This window comes from Cajanus cajan, chromosome 7 (assembly GCF_000230855.2).
Source record: "Cajanus cajan strain Asha chromosome 7, NIPB_CcT2T_4, whole genome shotgun sequence".
NCBI lineage: Eukaryota > Viridiplantae > Streptophyta > Magnoliopsida > Fabales > Fabaceae > Cajanus > Cajanus cajan.
In genome coordinates, this window is record NC_138523.1 from 38,493,325 (window position 1) to 38,510,096 (window position 16,772).

The following is a 16,772-nucleotide window of genomic DNA, read 5'->3' on the forward strand; positions in this document are numbered from 1 at the left end:
ATGATAATTTGATTTCACCATGAAATTAATTTTAAAGATATATTTATATGTTGAGATTTTTTTAAAAAAATTTATAAATATAAATATTAGCTAATTTTTTAAATATTTAATAATTTAAAAATTAATATTAAATAATATTTAATAATTTTAAAAATATTTTTGAATATTCAATAATTAAAAACATGAAGAGATAAGAGATAAGATAAAATATATAAGTGAAATAAGAAAAAAAATATGAAAAATTTCAAAATTTTACTCTTTTGAGAGAATTTGAAATTATATCGTTAGGGTCACCGCATCTGAGGTATTGTTCGCTTTGGCGCTCGTTGCGCCGTCACGGTTTTGTCCTTGAAAAGGCGCCTCGGTGGGTTAAGGGGGAAGGGTGTTTATAAACTACCCTTAGCATCGACTCCTAAGCGATGTGGGATTTCTAGGCATACCGGAACAATAGTATTTCAAAGAATTTTACAAATATTTGAAATTTTAAATTCTTTATAAATTATTCATCTAAATAAGATATTTCACCTCAAAAAATTTAAAATTCTTCAAATGAATAAATTATTTCATTTAAATTTTTCATCCAAACACATTATTAAGTTAGTTAATAATTCAATAAACTTTAGCATGTTATACATAGTGTAACTTGCGTAATAAAGAGAATGATGCAGCTTATATATCTAGTGTGCTGTTTTCTAATAGATTCCCAATAATTTCTACTTTTTTTTTTAAAGAGGTGACATGCATGATGTCTCCTTCATGTGTGAGATGGTGGTGCTTATGGCCCCTTAATCATGTGAGATATATATGATAGTTAATCGTTAACAAAGGTCTGTTTATGGACGTCAACCTTAATCCTAGGCTCATTGATGACTTTATATTGCCAATTATGAATGGTTTAAGTCTCAATTATTTAGTATATGTTTGCCTTAGAATCCATAAACTATATTTGCTAGAATAACCACGTCAAATATCTCAAAATACATAACTATAATGATTTGCTTTTGTAAAAGATGTGGATTGAGATTAATGTAATATTAAAGTAAATATGCATTTAGTTATAGTTACTTAATTATTTATTTTAAATTACATAAAGAGTTATTATTTTCATGTAAATAATCTGAGATTCTTAAAGTGTCAAATTAAAAAGTAGGTATGATATTCTAATCCAACCTGTAAGTATTCATTCAAATCCATATCAATTTGGATCAGAAAAACTCGTGTTGATTGGGTTCGGGTTTGAGTTCGAATTTTTTTCAATTGACAAAATTGAGGATGGGACGGAGGTAGGGACGGAGATGTTAATACTCGCCCCCGCCCTGCTTAATAATATAATTATAAAACTATCCTTACATATTATTTAAACTATTCAAGAGACATTTTGATAAAAAAGAATGTAAAAATTTATATTATTTTATTATTATTTTTTTTAACATTTTTCATATTTATTAAAAATTTTATATATATATATATATATATATATATATATATATATATATATAAATAAAAAGTCTAGGAGAGAGAGGGATGGAGGATGTGTATCCAAATTTTATTCCTACCATCCCATTGCCATACCTACTAAAAAGATGTAATAAATGATGATAATATTGATTAGATGATCTATAACTTTTAAGCGTCAAAAAAAACATAAACAAATATTATTTCTAGTTAGATGATTTATAGTCTTTTGAGTATCAAACTTAAGAGACGCAAACAATTATTATTTTTCATTTAATAATCATTTTCACATTAAAGAAATTAATAGATTTCTAAAAAAAATACTATTATTACCAAATAATATACAATGTGATATTAACACACTTTTATCATCATTTTTCCAACACTAATCTTTAAACAACCGTTAGAAATTTGATAATTAGAATGTTAGTATTTTGTGTTGAATAATAATAGACATTTATTAAGTCATAAAATATTTTAATTTTGTACATATTTTATGATAATATATATATATTAAAATAAAGAAAAGAAATCGGGATGAAGGGTGTTCTCACTCGAATAGTAAAACTTGCTAATTTGGACAATATTGAGAAAAGTGTGATACTTTCGTACATATTTATATAATTTGCAATATAAAAAAAACCTCTAATGACAAACATGGGAATCAATTAATGTAAAAAAGTAATACTTTAGAGTATTATTAATACTAAACTTATTTATATATAATATTTATTAAATTAATTTATGAATATTATATATGTAAGAAATCGCTTTACTTTTTTTTTTTTAATTTATAAATACTATGTTATAAATCAATATAGGAAAAAATGTTCATTTATATATTTATAAATATTTTATTAATGACATTAAATTTTATATTTTTTTGTGTCTTTGTGTATTTTACATTAATAACTCATTTTGAATTTATGTAGATTGATATGAAAAGTAATAAATATATTATATTCATAAATTTTATTAAATAATTATATATATATTAATAAAATTAATATTTTATAATATTAGAAAAGTTAATTATACATAATAATTAATTAATTAATTAATTAATAAAGGAAATATAAATAATGTATAAGAAAAAAAATTCATATATTTATCGAGACAATATGCATTAATTCATTAGTTGAAATCTTGTAGATCTCATTATAACTTTTATTGATAAAAAAAATTATAAAATGTTTTATTAATAAAATTAAATATTATTTTAATTTTTTTTCCATGTATTTTATTTTAATAATTTATTTATTAAACTATTTCCAATTGAATTATATGGTATTTAATAAATAAATAAGGTAATATTATATAAAGAATGAGGAGAGATCCTTTTACTCGAGTAGTAAATATAGATAAGTTTACCTAGACTTACTTCATTCAATAACTCATGTTTTACATTAAATTTCAACGATCCAACCGTTCAATTTAAAGTTTTTAATACATAAATTAAATCTACAAATTTTTATAAAATTTTAAAAATTATTTAATACTTTATTTCATTAATTCGAATCAACGTATAAAATGATTTTATGATTATCCATCAATTTAAATTAATAAAATGAAATATCAAATAATTTTAAATTTTTTTAAAAATTTATAAATTTAATCTATACATTAAAAAATTGTAAATTAAATAATTAAATCATTAAAATTTAATATAAAATATAAATTATCGAAAAAAACAAGTATATATTTAGAGGATTCTTCCTCGTAAAGAATAAATGTTTTAAAAAGACAGTTATCATATGTTTATAAAAAAATATTATATTAATCTCAGAGTGGCTCCACTGTCACCATACCTCGTATCATAGACGACGATAGCTTTTTGGTTTCATCGAATCTGAATTCCATTTTGTCTGTGGTTCACGATGGCTACTCAAGGACAAGTCATTACGTGCAAAGGTTTTCTTTCTCTCTTCTCCCTATTCACCATCAAAGCTTCTCTCTCTTGTTATTTATCATCATTATTACACTTTCACGTGAATCACTGAAACCGTTTTCATGGCGAAGCCGCGGTGGCCTGGGAACCCAACAAGCCATTGACCATCGAGGACGTTCAGGTGGCTCCGCCGCAGAACGGCGAGGTCCGTGTCCAAATTCTCTACACTGCTCTCTGTCACACCGATGCTTACACTTGGAGCGGCAAGGTACATGCATACTACATACGTACCCATCTTTTTATTCCATCTCAGATTTTTTTACTTTTGCTTTGATTGGTGTTTTCTGTTTCTGGGTATAATACTTGGTCGAATATTTAGAAGAAAAAAATTATCTTTTTTTGTTGGCATGTACTTGGGTTTATGCACTGCAAGGATTAAATCTATAATAAGTTTGGTTGATGCATGAAGGTTTTTTCTGATGTGAATTTATCTTACTCTTGCAGGATCCAGAAGGTCTTTTCCCATGTATACTTGGTCATGAGGCTGCAGGGTATAATATATGAACAAAAACAAATCATAGAATACTATTTTTTTTTTTTGTTTTACCACAAGTATCTTGTTTAGAGGCATTCATGCAGGAGACATGGTTACCATTAATCTATTTGGATATAAGCTTAAAAAAAATTCTCAAGAACCCTTTTAAGTTTGCATTCAAACAGATTCTAAATGTAAACACTTGGTGAAAATTTGAACCATAGACCAAACTACACTGGGGGCTAATTGCTTCTGCTGAACTCAAACCTTGTTGGTCAATAAAATATGATTAAAATTAACTTGTATATAAGTTAATGTATATTTTGGAGAAGCTAATACAAAAGTTTCTACAAATTAGTTTATGCATAAATTAATTTTAACTTTTGGAAAAGTTCTTTTTTTTTTTAATTTTCTTAAGTGTTTCCCGAAAAATTTATCCAAACAAACCCTATATGTTTTGATCTACATCATTAAAGCATTTACTTTGGCACACTTGATTGATCTACATCATTAAAGCATTTACTTTGGCACACTTGATTGATATATAAGAGTTTGTGTTTTGTTACAGGGTTGTGGAAAGTGTTGGAGAAGGTGTTACTGAAATTCAGCCTGGTGATCATGTCATCCCTTGTTACCAGGCTGAATGTGGAGAGTGCAAGTTTTGCAAATCAGGCAAAACCAATCTGTGTGGCAAAGTTCGATCTGCCACTGGGGTAGGGGTCATGCTGAGCGATCACAAGAGTCGTTTCTCTATTAATGGAAAACCACTCTATCATTTTATGGGAACCTCCACATTTAGTCAATACACTGTTGTTCATGATGTTAGTGTAGCTAAGATCGATCCCAAAGCTCCATTGGAGAAAGTTTGTCTTCTTGGATGTGGTGTTCCAACCGGTATGTTATGTTATGTCCTTTTGTAATTTGAAAATTGTATTGAGATATTGTATGCTATGTAGAAAGTGGCTTATCACTGTAAGGAAGTCATGAAATGCGAGTGGACAAATGACAATGGTTTTCCATTTGGCATGGTGTGGTCATGAGAAACTTCTTGCCATACAAATGCAGCTGATTAAACTTTTTGTTCCTTATCAGGGTCACAAATTTAACTCAAGTTGCTGGTTAGAATAACCCCTTATACAACTTTTGACAATACTATGCTACGAAATACTTCTTCTCCACTTAATTCTTACTCTGGACTCTTGATGTATTCAAATGGTTTAAGTGATGGAGGGTATTGCTGAATGAATATGTAGTGAGGAATGGGGATAAATTATGGGATGTATATAGAAGTTTTGGTTGATACTTGTTACTCTGTCTAAACTTGGCTGAACCGAAAATTAACTATGTATCCATTTTGTTTGAATTCTCAAAACAATGTTTCTATAATTGTGGTTTTCATTTTTATTTCTTACTCTTCTATTCCATCTAAGCATTCTACTGGACAAGATTGGTGGATTTTTATTGCATTTATTTTTTAAAATATTTTATGCCCAATTCAATTATTATTTTGATTAACTTTTTAGGCCTTGGAGCTGTCTGGAACACTGCAAAGGTGGAAGCGGGGTCAATTGTTGCTATTTTTGGCCTTGGAACTGTTGGGCTGGCTGTGAGTTTCTCAAAAAAGACTAGTAGATTTTTGCTTTTTTGTTTCGTCTTGGGGATTTCATTTTGACTAAAAATTCATACTTAATAGGTTGCAGAGGGTGCAAAAGCTGTTGGTGCATCACGAATTATTGGCATAGATATTGACAGCAATAAGTTTGAAAGAGGTACAACATGAGCTTGGCTTACATAATTTGGACAGTATGCCTTGAATGCTGTGAAGTAATCTGCTGTCATGTATCTCTATTATGTTTTGCCAAATACTTCTCCAAATTATGTGTATTGACCTATCAGCAATCAGCTTAAATAATCAAATTTTTTACTAAGCTATCTGATAAAGATGATTTCATTTTTAAATTGTTCACTCACAAGTGGAATAATATAGCTACTATATGATCTTAATATATTTGCTCTTTTGGTTTGTATATATATTTTATTGATTTATAGTCTCATCATGTTTCTTCTGTCAAAACTGCTAGAATATAGGCCTAAGAACTCGGTCAACTTATGTGCTACTTTATGTTGTTTGCTCTCAGCTTTAGTTTTATTCAGTTTTCTATTTAGGGATGGAAATATAAAATGCTAAAGCCTCCATGTTATTAGTGCATTTCTTTTATTTACTTCTCTTACTTTACTTTGCAGCAAAGAACTTTGGAGTCACCGAGTTTATTAATCCAAAAGAACATGAGAAACCAATTCAGCAGGTCATAGTTGATCTCACAGATGGTGGAGTTGATTATAGCTTTGAGTGCATTGGAAATGTCTCAGTGATGAGGGCTGCTTTGGAATGCTGCCATAAGGTGAGTGTTGCTGCTCGCCTGCTAGTGCTACCTCATTGTTTCAATTTCTCTTACACTACCACAAATCCATGATTGATGTAAACAAGGTTCTCAAACCCGAGAGTTTATATAAATTTGTGGAGCTTCTATAAAATCTCGTAAACTCACAAGAATTTACTTATTATAAAAATAATATTAAAAAACCTATTAATAACATATATGCATAACAAAATACTCTTAACACAATAATAATTCAACGTTTCAACTCTATAAAAAGGCAAAGTAGTAAACTATAATAATAAAGTGTTATAGTACTTTGGTATCAAATAAGATTAAACTGAATTATTGATCAAATTATATGTAATTTCATAAAAGCATAAGTTCATAAAGTAAAAATATTTTAAAAAGGAGTTGATTTTTTCAATTCGTCTAAGTCATAGTAAAATATTAACATTGTGGATTCAATAAGGACAAATTACATTTAATTTTAAACTAGCATTTTGACTCGAGTATTTATGAGAGTTTACACGAGTTTAAAGAGCTTATCCAAAAAAGAGTTTGACATAGAGTTAACTTGTTTTTGTCTTCTCTATTCAAGATCGTAAACTCTTCAAGTTTAGTTTACTTGTTAACTCAAAGTTTGACAACCTTGAATGTAAAAGTGAAAGAAAAAAATAAATACATTTGCTTGTTGAAAATTTCCAGGGCTGGGGGACATCAGTTATTGTGGGTGTTGCAGCATCAGGGCAGGAAATATCTACTCGACCTTTCCAATTGGTGACTGGTCGTGTATGGAAAGGAACAGCTTTTGGTGGCTTCAAGAGCCGGTCACAAGTTCCTTGGCTTGTAGACAAATACATGAAGAAGGTAAAGGTTTTGAACTATTGTTGTATGCATTAAGCTTCAATGTTGTTGTTGGAAAGTCGAAATGCATGGTTAGTTATGAACACCAAGTTTCACTCATTTTGCAGGAAATCAAGGTTGATGAGTACATTACCCACAATTTGAGTCTTGCGGAGATCAATAAGGCATTTGACCTCATGCATGAAGGAGGATGTCTCCGTTGTGTGCTTGCAATGCAGAAGTGAGGTGATCTAGTTAGTTAAGCCTTTGCTTGTGGTGGTTGAAGAAAAGTCAATCATAGTCATGCCTTTATAATAATATGAACTTTGTCTTCCCAAGTCACTCAGCATGAAGAAACAAGTGATCAGAATGATGTTTTTTGCAATTGATGTTGGAAAACTATTTTGATTGAGTTTTGACTAAGTTATCCTTATAGCTACTTGTCAAATGTCAGTACTGAATAATCGTATGTTCTTGATCACCTCTCCATCAATTGCACATGCACCACTCCTACTGTTTTAATTAATATAATAGAAAAAATGTTAACCACTCTTAGGTAAATGGTTAAGGAATTAAAATTAAGTTTTTATTAAAAAGTGTAATAGTATATATTTCTTATATAATTTTAAGAGTTAATCACCTATATACTGCCAGTGTAAAGTTTTTTTACGCAACCAATTATATTTTTTAATTGTGTCATGTCACTGTTAAAAATAAATGTGTTTATAGTGACATGACACAATTAAAAGATATAATTGATTGTCAATGTAAAAAAATTTTATACTAACAGTGTATAAGTAATTAACTCTAATTTTAATGTAATTTTCAATAAAAACTTTATACAGCTAGCGTTTGCAAGACCTTGGCAATAAAAATTAACAATAATAGACAAGTCAGATATAAAACATGAAACGGTCACGATGTCATGCATACTTCCAATAATTCAACTGCAAATCACGAAATCTTTTAGAAACATGTTACTTTAATAACAAATTGATAACATCTATTAAGTCTAGACATGTGGTTTCATTGTCCCATAATTTAATTTTTGAAAGTTTAATTCCTGGCTGTAATATATAGACTACTAATTCTAAACATTCAATTTTGAAATATTCAGATAGATTTTAAAATTTTAATTCCAAAAGACAAATTATCGCAGTAAGAAATACTCATTGTTTGAATGCGTGTAACGTAACAATAAAGGACAAATAGCAAAAAAACGAGGGGCCAAAAACAATAAAAGATGTACCTAGTCCAACCCGTGAGTCCTAGTATCAATGCAAACAATACATAAGAAAGGGGAACAAGACTCTCCCATGAGAATTATAAATTTAGATAAAATATCGCCTCCACCTTCAAATTTATGGACATTTCTCTCAAATACTACGAATTGGACCTTTATTTTCATATTTTTCGTCTTTTAATAAGCTAATCCCAAATTTATCTATTAGAAGAAAATTAAGTTTTCTAACATTTTGGAAAAAATTTAACATGAAACAATATAAAATGTATAAAATATAGTACATAGATGAAATATTAATTTTTATCGTTAAATTTAATAATATAATAATAAACAGTTTAAATTTATTATTGGTAATTTGGAAGAAGTTATATTTGTATTTTGCAGATTAGTCTATTGTAAGAATATAGAATTTAAATATTAAAGGTTATTATTATCACTTCGACTAATGATTCCAACGGCGCTACATTTGACGTCTTCAATTGCCAACACTACAAGCTCGAGCATATGCACAAGAATTAAGACAATAATTGATATTTTAATTTTTTAAAGTATTTATTACATATTTTTCTGTTATACCCTTTAGGTAATTGAAGAAGAAATAAGTATATTAAAAAATGAATAGACACATTATTCAGTAAATATGTATTAATTATTAAGGGTAAAAATAAAAAAGAAAATTAATAAGTCATTCATTTTAAAAAAGTGATAATGAAAAAAAAATAACAAAATCTAACAAAACGACTATGAAAAAAAAAACGGAGAAAATATTATTTAAAATTATTGAATATAGGAAATATTTTGCAATATAAACAAGTTACAAAACCGATTATTACCGGTAAAGTAACTGTCTCACAGGTTAGGCACGCATCAAACTACTTCACCTTATAAGCCTTCTACATTTTGAACTTCTAACCATAACCTTCACACAAATAATGTTAAAAGTGGAAACATGGCCTATTATCAAATTTGCATTAATTATATACATAACGGTCAAAACTAACTTAGTGATCACACGTTTGCTTAAAAAAATGTATATTTATTTTTTAAGTTTCATTGTTCAAAATAGATATGACTTATATTAGTTAACATTTTCTACAATAATTAATCTGAGCTGAATAGCTCCTAAATATAATCCATCTATTGCTGATAATTTAGCCCCTATTATTCTTTTTTTTTTTCACTGTTTTTAATTTATTCCCCGTAAAAGAAATCATAAGGAAGACTGAAAAGAGGGACCATTGTGTAAATAAATATAACAATAAGGTGTATATACACACACATAAGATAGGAAACTGGAATGCACCATCTAAGTGAAAAAAATAAAAATAAAAAGAGGATATTGTACGTATTAAAAAATATTAAGTACCTAAAACTAGATAAAAGTCTAGACAAAACCAATAAATCAAATAATTATACATGTACCAAAAAAAAACACAAGCTATATCAAAATATACTTTGGTGACTAAGTTACAAGAGAGAAGAATCAGACTCAAGCAAGGGAGGTTCCTCGTATTTTAGAACTATCATTGAAATCTTCACTCACCAAAATAGTTGCAATTAGCAGGTAACTCTGGTTTAAAAGGAAGTCAAAAAAGATGGAAGAACTGGACGCCATCTGCTCATGACTACAAAGAGAATGTTTAGACATCAGATACCTTCAAATCCTGCCTGTTGCTTCCTTCACATAACTGGAGGAGCCCACTTTCCAGCTTTGAACTTGCTGTAAAAGCTGGATCGCTTTGAAACAACATAGAAAACTGCCAATACATCGTAGTAAGAGAAAATTCTAAACAAAATCAATGATGAAAAAGCCATCAGATTCCATGAACCACATTTTACCTGGGATTCCAGGAATGATGAAATTAGGCTCTTTAAGAACGTCATGAAGTGTTCTCCTTTCATTCACTTTGATCCATTTAGGGGAGCCTGATGAACATAGAAGATCACATCTCAGATCATATAAGTTTTCATGTTAAGGCACAGAAAGACCAAGACAATCTCCCCCTACCTCCCTCCCTTTTTCTTTTATTAAAATAAAAATAAAATAAAATAAAAAAAGAAAGAAGAGGAAGAAGAAGAAAATATATATACCCACTAAAACATGTGGAAATATGATCATGGGATGTCAACTAACATGCGAGATTTCAATAGCATTTGATGACAAGTGTACAAGTTTATGCTGAATTAAAAGCAGTATCTCTATAACTTGTCAAAAAAATCTCAAAACAAATGCAAGTTCAAATGATGTATTACCAGTGTAATAACATCCAACCTACAGCACGACCCACAACACATGATTAAAGGATTACAGACAAGAAGAGAAGAAACCTTCCATTTCTTAGACAACCCATACAAGCCGGACATACTGGTTTAAGACTTGACATATACTTAACAGTAACCATGAATTACCTTTATATAAAATGTATTTTTTATCAATCCAGTTGTTAAATTATAAGTTTGCTACTATTGATCATGTTGATCTAGCGTGGAAGATTTTGGAAAATCTGAAACAAAAGCATGTAATCAAACAAGGTAGTTGGATCTATGCATTATCTACACTAAGGACTCTTGTGTGAGGGGAAGTGTTAGAAAAGTAAAAAACATTAATGTATCTTTGCATAACAGCTGAAAATTTTGGGATACTTGCTCATGACAACATCATTCAAGAGTTATTTAATCAATCCAAGAATATAACTCCAACGCATGTTACATGCTTGGCTATAAAACCTGAGGATTTAGCTCATTCTTTTAAATGAGGGGTTCTCTCTAGAGAGTAAAGATGTGCATATATTTAATTATAATTTTAAAAGTTGATTTTTGAATCAAAAGCTAGAACTCCCTACTTTGTTAAGTGGATCCCTTACTCTAAAGGAGTCAAATACAAGACATAAGTTTGGCAAAACAAAAGATATTTATGAAGTACATTATGGAGGCATTTGCCTAGTTAATTATATGATGGGGCTGTTTTTTCAAGTATTAAATGTTTTATAATCACTTGAGATTTGAAACAAGTTCTTGATTGATCAATTTTCAGGGGAACTAATTCAAAAGAAAACCATTAAAACATTGGTCTTAAACTAACTATTAACTAGTTTTTATTTAAAATGAAAATTTATTCATTGTAGCCTTTGTTTTCCATAATTTATCTCAAGCTTAAAAGGGGATTCACCAAAATTTACCAAAGATATTAATCTAATCCAAATCAAATTTAAGACAAGCCAAGAGTTTTATGAAGTATCAGATTTATATAATTACAAAACCAGTTTGAACTCAAACAGTTATGAACTACTTTATTAATCAAACCAAATATCTGAGGTTTAATTGTAAGAATTAGACCGGTTTTATTTTAAGTCATAAAAAACGGTTCAACATAAATTAGACCAATACAAGCTTTCCTCATTGTTTATATATCATAAATCACCAAAGAAGGGGAACAGAGTCAAACAGAGAAACCAGGCATCAATTGCAAAGGAGGAAAAGAGCTTCAGAAGTAACATACCGCCATGTTGCTTAAAATCCTCAACTACATCTTTCTCTTCATCACCAACACCTTCCCTGTCAGAAGCTGCAGTTCCCTCTAACAGACAATGAAGAAGTTTTTCCTTTGATAGACAAATCCCAGAACAAGCCTGATTAAACAAGGACCAAGGGTGAGAAAAAAAAATGCTTGTAAAGAATAAATTGCCAAACATTTGATACAAAAATATGTCAATAAGAAGTAGGCTTCCAAAATTGATATTGTAAATATCATCTTAGCAGTCCAAGTTAGTAACACAAAATGTTCATGTAAATATCATTTTAGCAGTCCAAGCTAGTAACAAATTAAAAGATGGGGTATATGATGACTACAATTATCTACTTATGCAGTTTCTAAAGGCAGTTTTTAGTTTCATTTGCATTTTTTCATTCAATTTGATCAGCAATCAAACCAGTTGATAAATTTAGAGATCAATATGTGCACACTGCATACAGAAGCAACATTTGATTTGATTTAGATCTAGCACTCAGACTCTGAGCATTTATGTAAATAGTCACAATTTCTTTGTCAGCCAAAAATCCCCAATTGCTGACAAAAAATAAATCTTGGCATGTCCAACAGCACCCCATCCTCAGACATCAAGTAAGAGAAACTACAGAGGAACTGTTTACAAATGCAGGATACTACTGGTATGGCCTTGTCTCATGTGAAGTTCAACATTACAACTAAATCTTTCAACAAAATGTGATCACATTACAGTTTGTTAGGAATCAAAAGAATATAGAAGAAATGAAACTGAACTTTGTATTACAATAGCTCAATTACAATCACACCAACAAAACCATCATCAATGAAATAACAAAAATACTGAACAATAACAATGAACTAGAGTAGACAGCTCCTTACAATATGGATGGGAAAATAAAGGGAAAAAAAGTGATGAGAGAACCTTCTCTGCTCAGTCCAAACCTCTCCAATACCCAGATGCCACGCCCGCCCCCCCCCCCCCCGCAATTCAGTTACTTCCCCAAATATTCATGATTCCCACACCTGACTCCTCCACTCTCTCCTTGCCACCTGGCAATTCTGTTACTCACCCTTAACCTTATTTGGGCCTCTCATTTCCGTGGCCTATTCCCCTATCTGTCTCATTACCTCTCTCCTTTGATAAATATTTACTATGGGCCTATCACATTTTAAGCAAACAAAGTCAAACTACGAAACAATTTCAACAAGAGTTTACCTCATAGTATAATTCTACAAATTCACGTTTGTAGTTGTTTTCAACATCCCATGACAAAGGCTGATCTTCTGCAAATATGTTTGATAGCTAAGGCTGTACATAATTGATAAAACATTCATTCATCTTCATAAAATTTCACATATATATTATGAGTATAAACCACTTCACATAAAAGGATATCATATCAAGGTGAACCGAAAACATGTCAGTCTCGCAGAAATCCTCAATGAAGTCACTGGACATAACCTCTGCGTACAGAAGAATTACAGGCCAGTGAAGAATATTACTTTTATCCAACACAGGTTTCCGTAATCCAGTAAGTTCTCGGTACACTGCCTTTCCAATCTTCAAGCCTCTATATTCTATCGCAGACACAAGTTCCTGCATAGGTTTTGTTTCAACAAGGACATGAATCTCCATATAACCAAAACATATATTAAAACCAAACACACAAGAAAACAGTTCAAAGTCAAACTCCATACTTTTGCCTCTGCAACAGCCTTGGAGACCTCAGCCTCATGCTTTTCCTTTTCTGATATCTTAATTCCAATCTGTTGTTCAAGCTTCTTCAATTCCTCATTATTGGGGTCCAAGTCCAACTGAAGACCCTTCAGACAATACTCTCTAGCTTCAACCAACATATTTAGTGAAAGAGAAGCTTTGGCAGCTCTATAAATTGCCTAATCACATTTGGCATCACTTTGAGACATCAACTCAAACAATTACAAAATTACAAGGAACAAACAAAAACATCCAACACACATACCTTTAAATTTGAGGGGCACAACTTGAGGGCCTCCTGAGCATCTGTGAGAGCACGTCTAAGATTTCCTAGAAGCAAATTCACATGGGCTCTATTTGAAAAAAGAATAGAGGTCTCAGAATCACTCAAGGCTTTCTGATTAATTGCCTTTGTGTAGCAATCAATGGCATCAGAGTAATGCTTCTTACCCATCTTCACATATTGGTTGCCCTTTTCCTGAAATTGAAAGGTGAAGTGAAATCAAAAGCAAAAGAGAGAAAAAAAATGTTTTTTAAGTGTTCGTTCTCAAAGCATTAGCATACCTTGAATTCAAAGGCTGCAGACTCTTTGATTGCAGCAATGGCTTCAAGGTCTGCCTTCTCGCTTTCGGTTAAGGGCTCCGAACCCTTTTCCATCCATAGCGCCATTTTCACCTCCTTCGGCTATTGCCTCTCACCAATCACAGACAAAGCTTAAAGCCTTAAACTCTTTTCCACGGTTTTTTCTCCAGATTTTAGAACACACCAGAAACACTTACCATGTACTATGTAGTCAAAATATTAAGGTTTAGTACTTCACCCCTCAACTTCTATATTTTTTTTCTTTCAAAAAAACACTCTTTTATTTATTTATTTATTTTAGTTTCTTCTACACCATTTTGAGTTTTTAGTTAGTAGCTAAATTTTAAAAAATAAATAAATTGGGTCTTTTATTTTTATAATTTAATTCTAGGTCGGTTTATAATTCATAGAATTTAACCTAATATTCTTTATATTTTTATATTTAGAGTCTACTCAACTACATCAAACTTTATTTTAATTTTATTTCATAAAAATTTTCAAACTTACTATAATAAAGATTAATTTTGTTTACACTACTTTAACTGTCGCTTATTCGATAAGCTTTTTATAGAAATAATTATAATTTTTTGTTAAATAAATTGTCTTCTCACTGTGTGAGAATATTTTGTTAAATAAATTGTTTCTTTACTGTGTGAGGATATAATATCTAATTATGTCAACATAATATCAAGTTACGATTTTTATATCAATTTCATGTATATTAAAAACAAGCATTTTTTTTATGTGAGGGCGTTTTTAAATGTTTTTCATTTGACAACAAAGTTTTTAGAATTTTTTCATAAATAAAAATAATATTATTATATAAATTATTTATCATAAATCTAAAATATAAGTTATATGTTTAAAAATATATATTTTTGTAAATTTTAAATATAATTTATATATTCAAACATAATATTCATTTGTATATATATAATTTATTATAAATTTTAGTTACATATGACAAATATTTAGCATATACATTATAAGACTAAAATATTATAACCTATAACAATTATTAGAGTTGTTAAAATGGATTATCCAATTTGACCATCATTAATTGAATAATAAATGAGTTAACTCAACCCAAATCGACCAACTAGGAGATTGTTAAGTTAAAAGGGATTAACTCACTTAAAATAAGAATATATATATATATATATATATATATATATATATATATATATATATATATATATATTCAAATGTATGAATACAGAACATATTATAATCTTATATGTTAGCATTATACCTATGTTAATAAAAGGACAAAAAAATAGACTTTAACCACAACCAACTTAATAAATTTATAATATCAAAATATGTGTAAAATATTAACAAAATAATATCAAATTGACACTAATCAATACGTATATATTAAACCCGAATTCTTATTTTGTGCAATAATGTTTTTAGAAATTTTTCTTCAATAAGAAGATTTTAAATGTAATGACCCACATAGCTGTCGCACAACAACAATACCACACAGAATAGAGTATGCATATAGATAAAAAATATATACACATAGGTCTAGCCTAGAGCTCAACAAGTTAATATACAAAGTTCAGCAAAATAACTACACCAAGTAGCCTATCAACAAAAATCAATCAGCTTCTGCTACTACCTGCAGTCCAGCCACTACTTTGATGCCTATCCCTACTCTACTCCCATACACAGTATGATCATTGCAGTCTAACCCACATGGAAACAAACAAGGGTAAGCTAGTGAAAAGAATCAGCATATATAAAAATTTAAACAGCTTCAACTTAACAACACATCATTAATTTCAGCAAAGTTAACATACAACACATAACAGCATACATCTACATCTCAACTTCACAACACACTGCACACATACAGCCCATATCATTCAGCAAAATCAACATTAAACAGCTTATGCGTTGTCACGCATTTCAACTCAGAGATCTCCTACAACGTCATAGTGATCAACAGCTCAGCCTTACGACCTACACAGCTCAGCCTTACGGCCTACACAACTCATGTTCAACAATACAGCTCAACTATTTTAAACAACATATTCAACACTCAACACAACTCAGCTTAACAGCATTAACAGCTTAGACAACATACAACACAACTCAACATAACAACATTCATCAGCATAAGCATCATATAGCATAAACATCATATAGCACAGCTTAACTTTACATCAATACAACATTAATCAGCATAGTTATAAAAAAAACACATCCGCGCCCAGCGCAATAGGATTTGCGCCCGGCTTGGACCAACCAGAGAGCTCCAAAGCTCTTACGCGCCCGGCGCAACAAAAGGCAGAAACTCTCAGGAGTCTCACAAGCCTGGCGTACCAAAACTCGCGCTCGGCGCAAGTAAGGCAAAGACCTTCCCAAGGTCTCACGCCCAGCGCAATACCAATTGCGCCCGACGCCACCCCTAGCAGAGACTTCCATGGAGTCTCGACGCCCGGCGAGATTGAATCACGCCCGGCGCCATGCCAGTACCCAAAATTGTGAGTCACTGTCTAATATCACGCCCAGTGCGGTTCTCCCACGCCCGACGTGAGCCATCCAGGGACTTCCATTCCCAAGCTCGCCCAGCGCAAACAACCTTGTGCCCGACGTGCTTGACCAATGGAACTCT

General features: G+C 30.4%; 2 protein-coding genes across 2 annotated transcripts; one reads left to right on the forward strand and one right to left on the reverse strand.

The window, feature by feature from the left end:
• The first annotated feature begins 3,212 nt into the window (after positions 1–3,212).
• Positions 3,213–7,595, forward strand: LOC109808886 (alcohol dehydrogenase class-3). The gene is made up of 9 exons (XM_020372054.3): positions 3,213–3,366; positions 3,475–3,611; positions 3,848–3,894; positions 4,447–4,772; positions 5,402–5,484; positions 5,572–5,647; positions 6,123–6,280; positions 6,965–7,126; positions 7,231–7,595. The coding sequence occupies exons 1-9, from the start codon at positions 3,333–3,335 to the stop codon at positions 7,345–7,347; spliced, it is 1,140 nt and encodes a 379-aa protein (XP_020227643.2). The 5' UTR covers positions 3,213–3,332; the 3' UTR covers positions 7,348–7,595.
• A 1,967-nt stretch (positions 7,596–9,562) lies between these two features.
• Positions 9,563–14,361, reverse strand: TPR2 (Tetratricopeptide repeat (TPR)-like superfamily protein). Its single transcript, XM_083059596.1, has 8 exons — positions 14,132–14,361; positions 13,833–14,045; positions 13,549–13,746; positions 13,243–13,447; positions 13,067–13,140; positions 11,845–11,974; positions 10,185–10,271; positions 9,563–10,102 (listed from the first exon to the last, which is right to left on the reverse strand). Exons 1-8 carry the CDS (start codon positions 14,234–14,236, stop codon positions 10,026–10,028), a joined length of 1,089 nt encoding a protein of 362 aa, XP_082915722.1. The 5' UTR covers positions 14,237–14,361; the 3' UTR covers positions 9,563–10,025.
• Positions 14,362–16,772: the final 2,411 nt, after the last annotated feature.

Excerpts from the sequence above, each read along its gene's own strand:
- LOC109808886 (XM_020372054.3), top strand. The coding sequence starts at position 3,333 with ATGGCTACTCAAGGACAAGTCATTACGTGCAAAG. Across the intron at positions 3,895-4,446 it reads CTTGGTCATGAGGCTGCAGG|GGTTGTGGAAAGTGTTGGAG; the intron begins GTATAATATATG and ends GTTTTGTTACAG. Across the intron at positions 6,281-6,964 it reads CTTTGGAATGCTGCCATAAG|GGCTGGGGGACATCAGTTAT; the intron begins GTGAGTGTTGCT and ends GAAAATTTCCAG.
- TPR2 (XM_083059596.1), bottom strand. The coding sequence starts at position 14,236 with ATGGCGCTATGGATGGAAAAGGGTTCGGAGCCCTTAACCGAAAGCGAG. Across the intron at positions 13,747-13,832 it reads TGTGCCCCTCAAATTTAAAG|GCAATTTATAGAGCTGCCAA; the intron begins GTATGTGTGTTG and ends AAATGTGATTAG. Across the intron at positions 13,141-13,242 it reads GGTTCACCTTGATATGATAT|TTGCAGAAGATCAGCCTTTG; the intron begins CCTTTTATGTGA and ends TATCAAACATAT.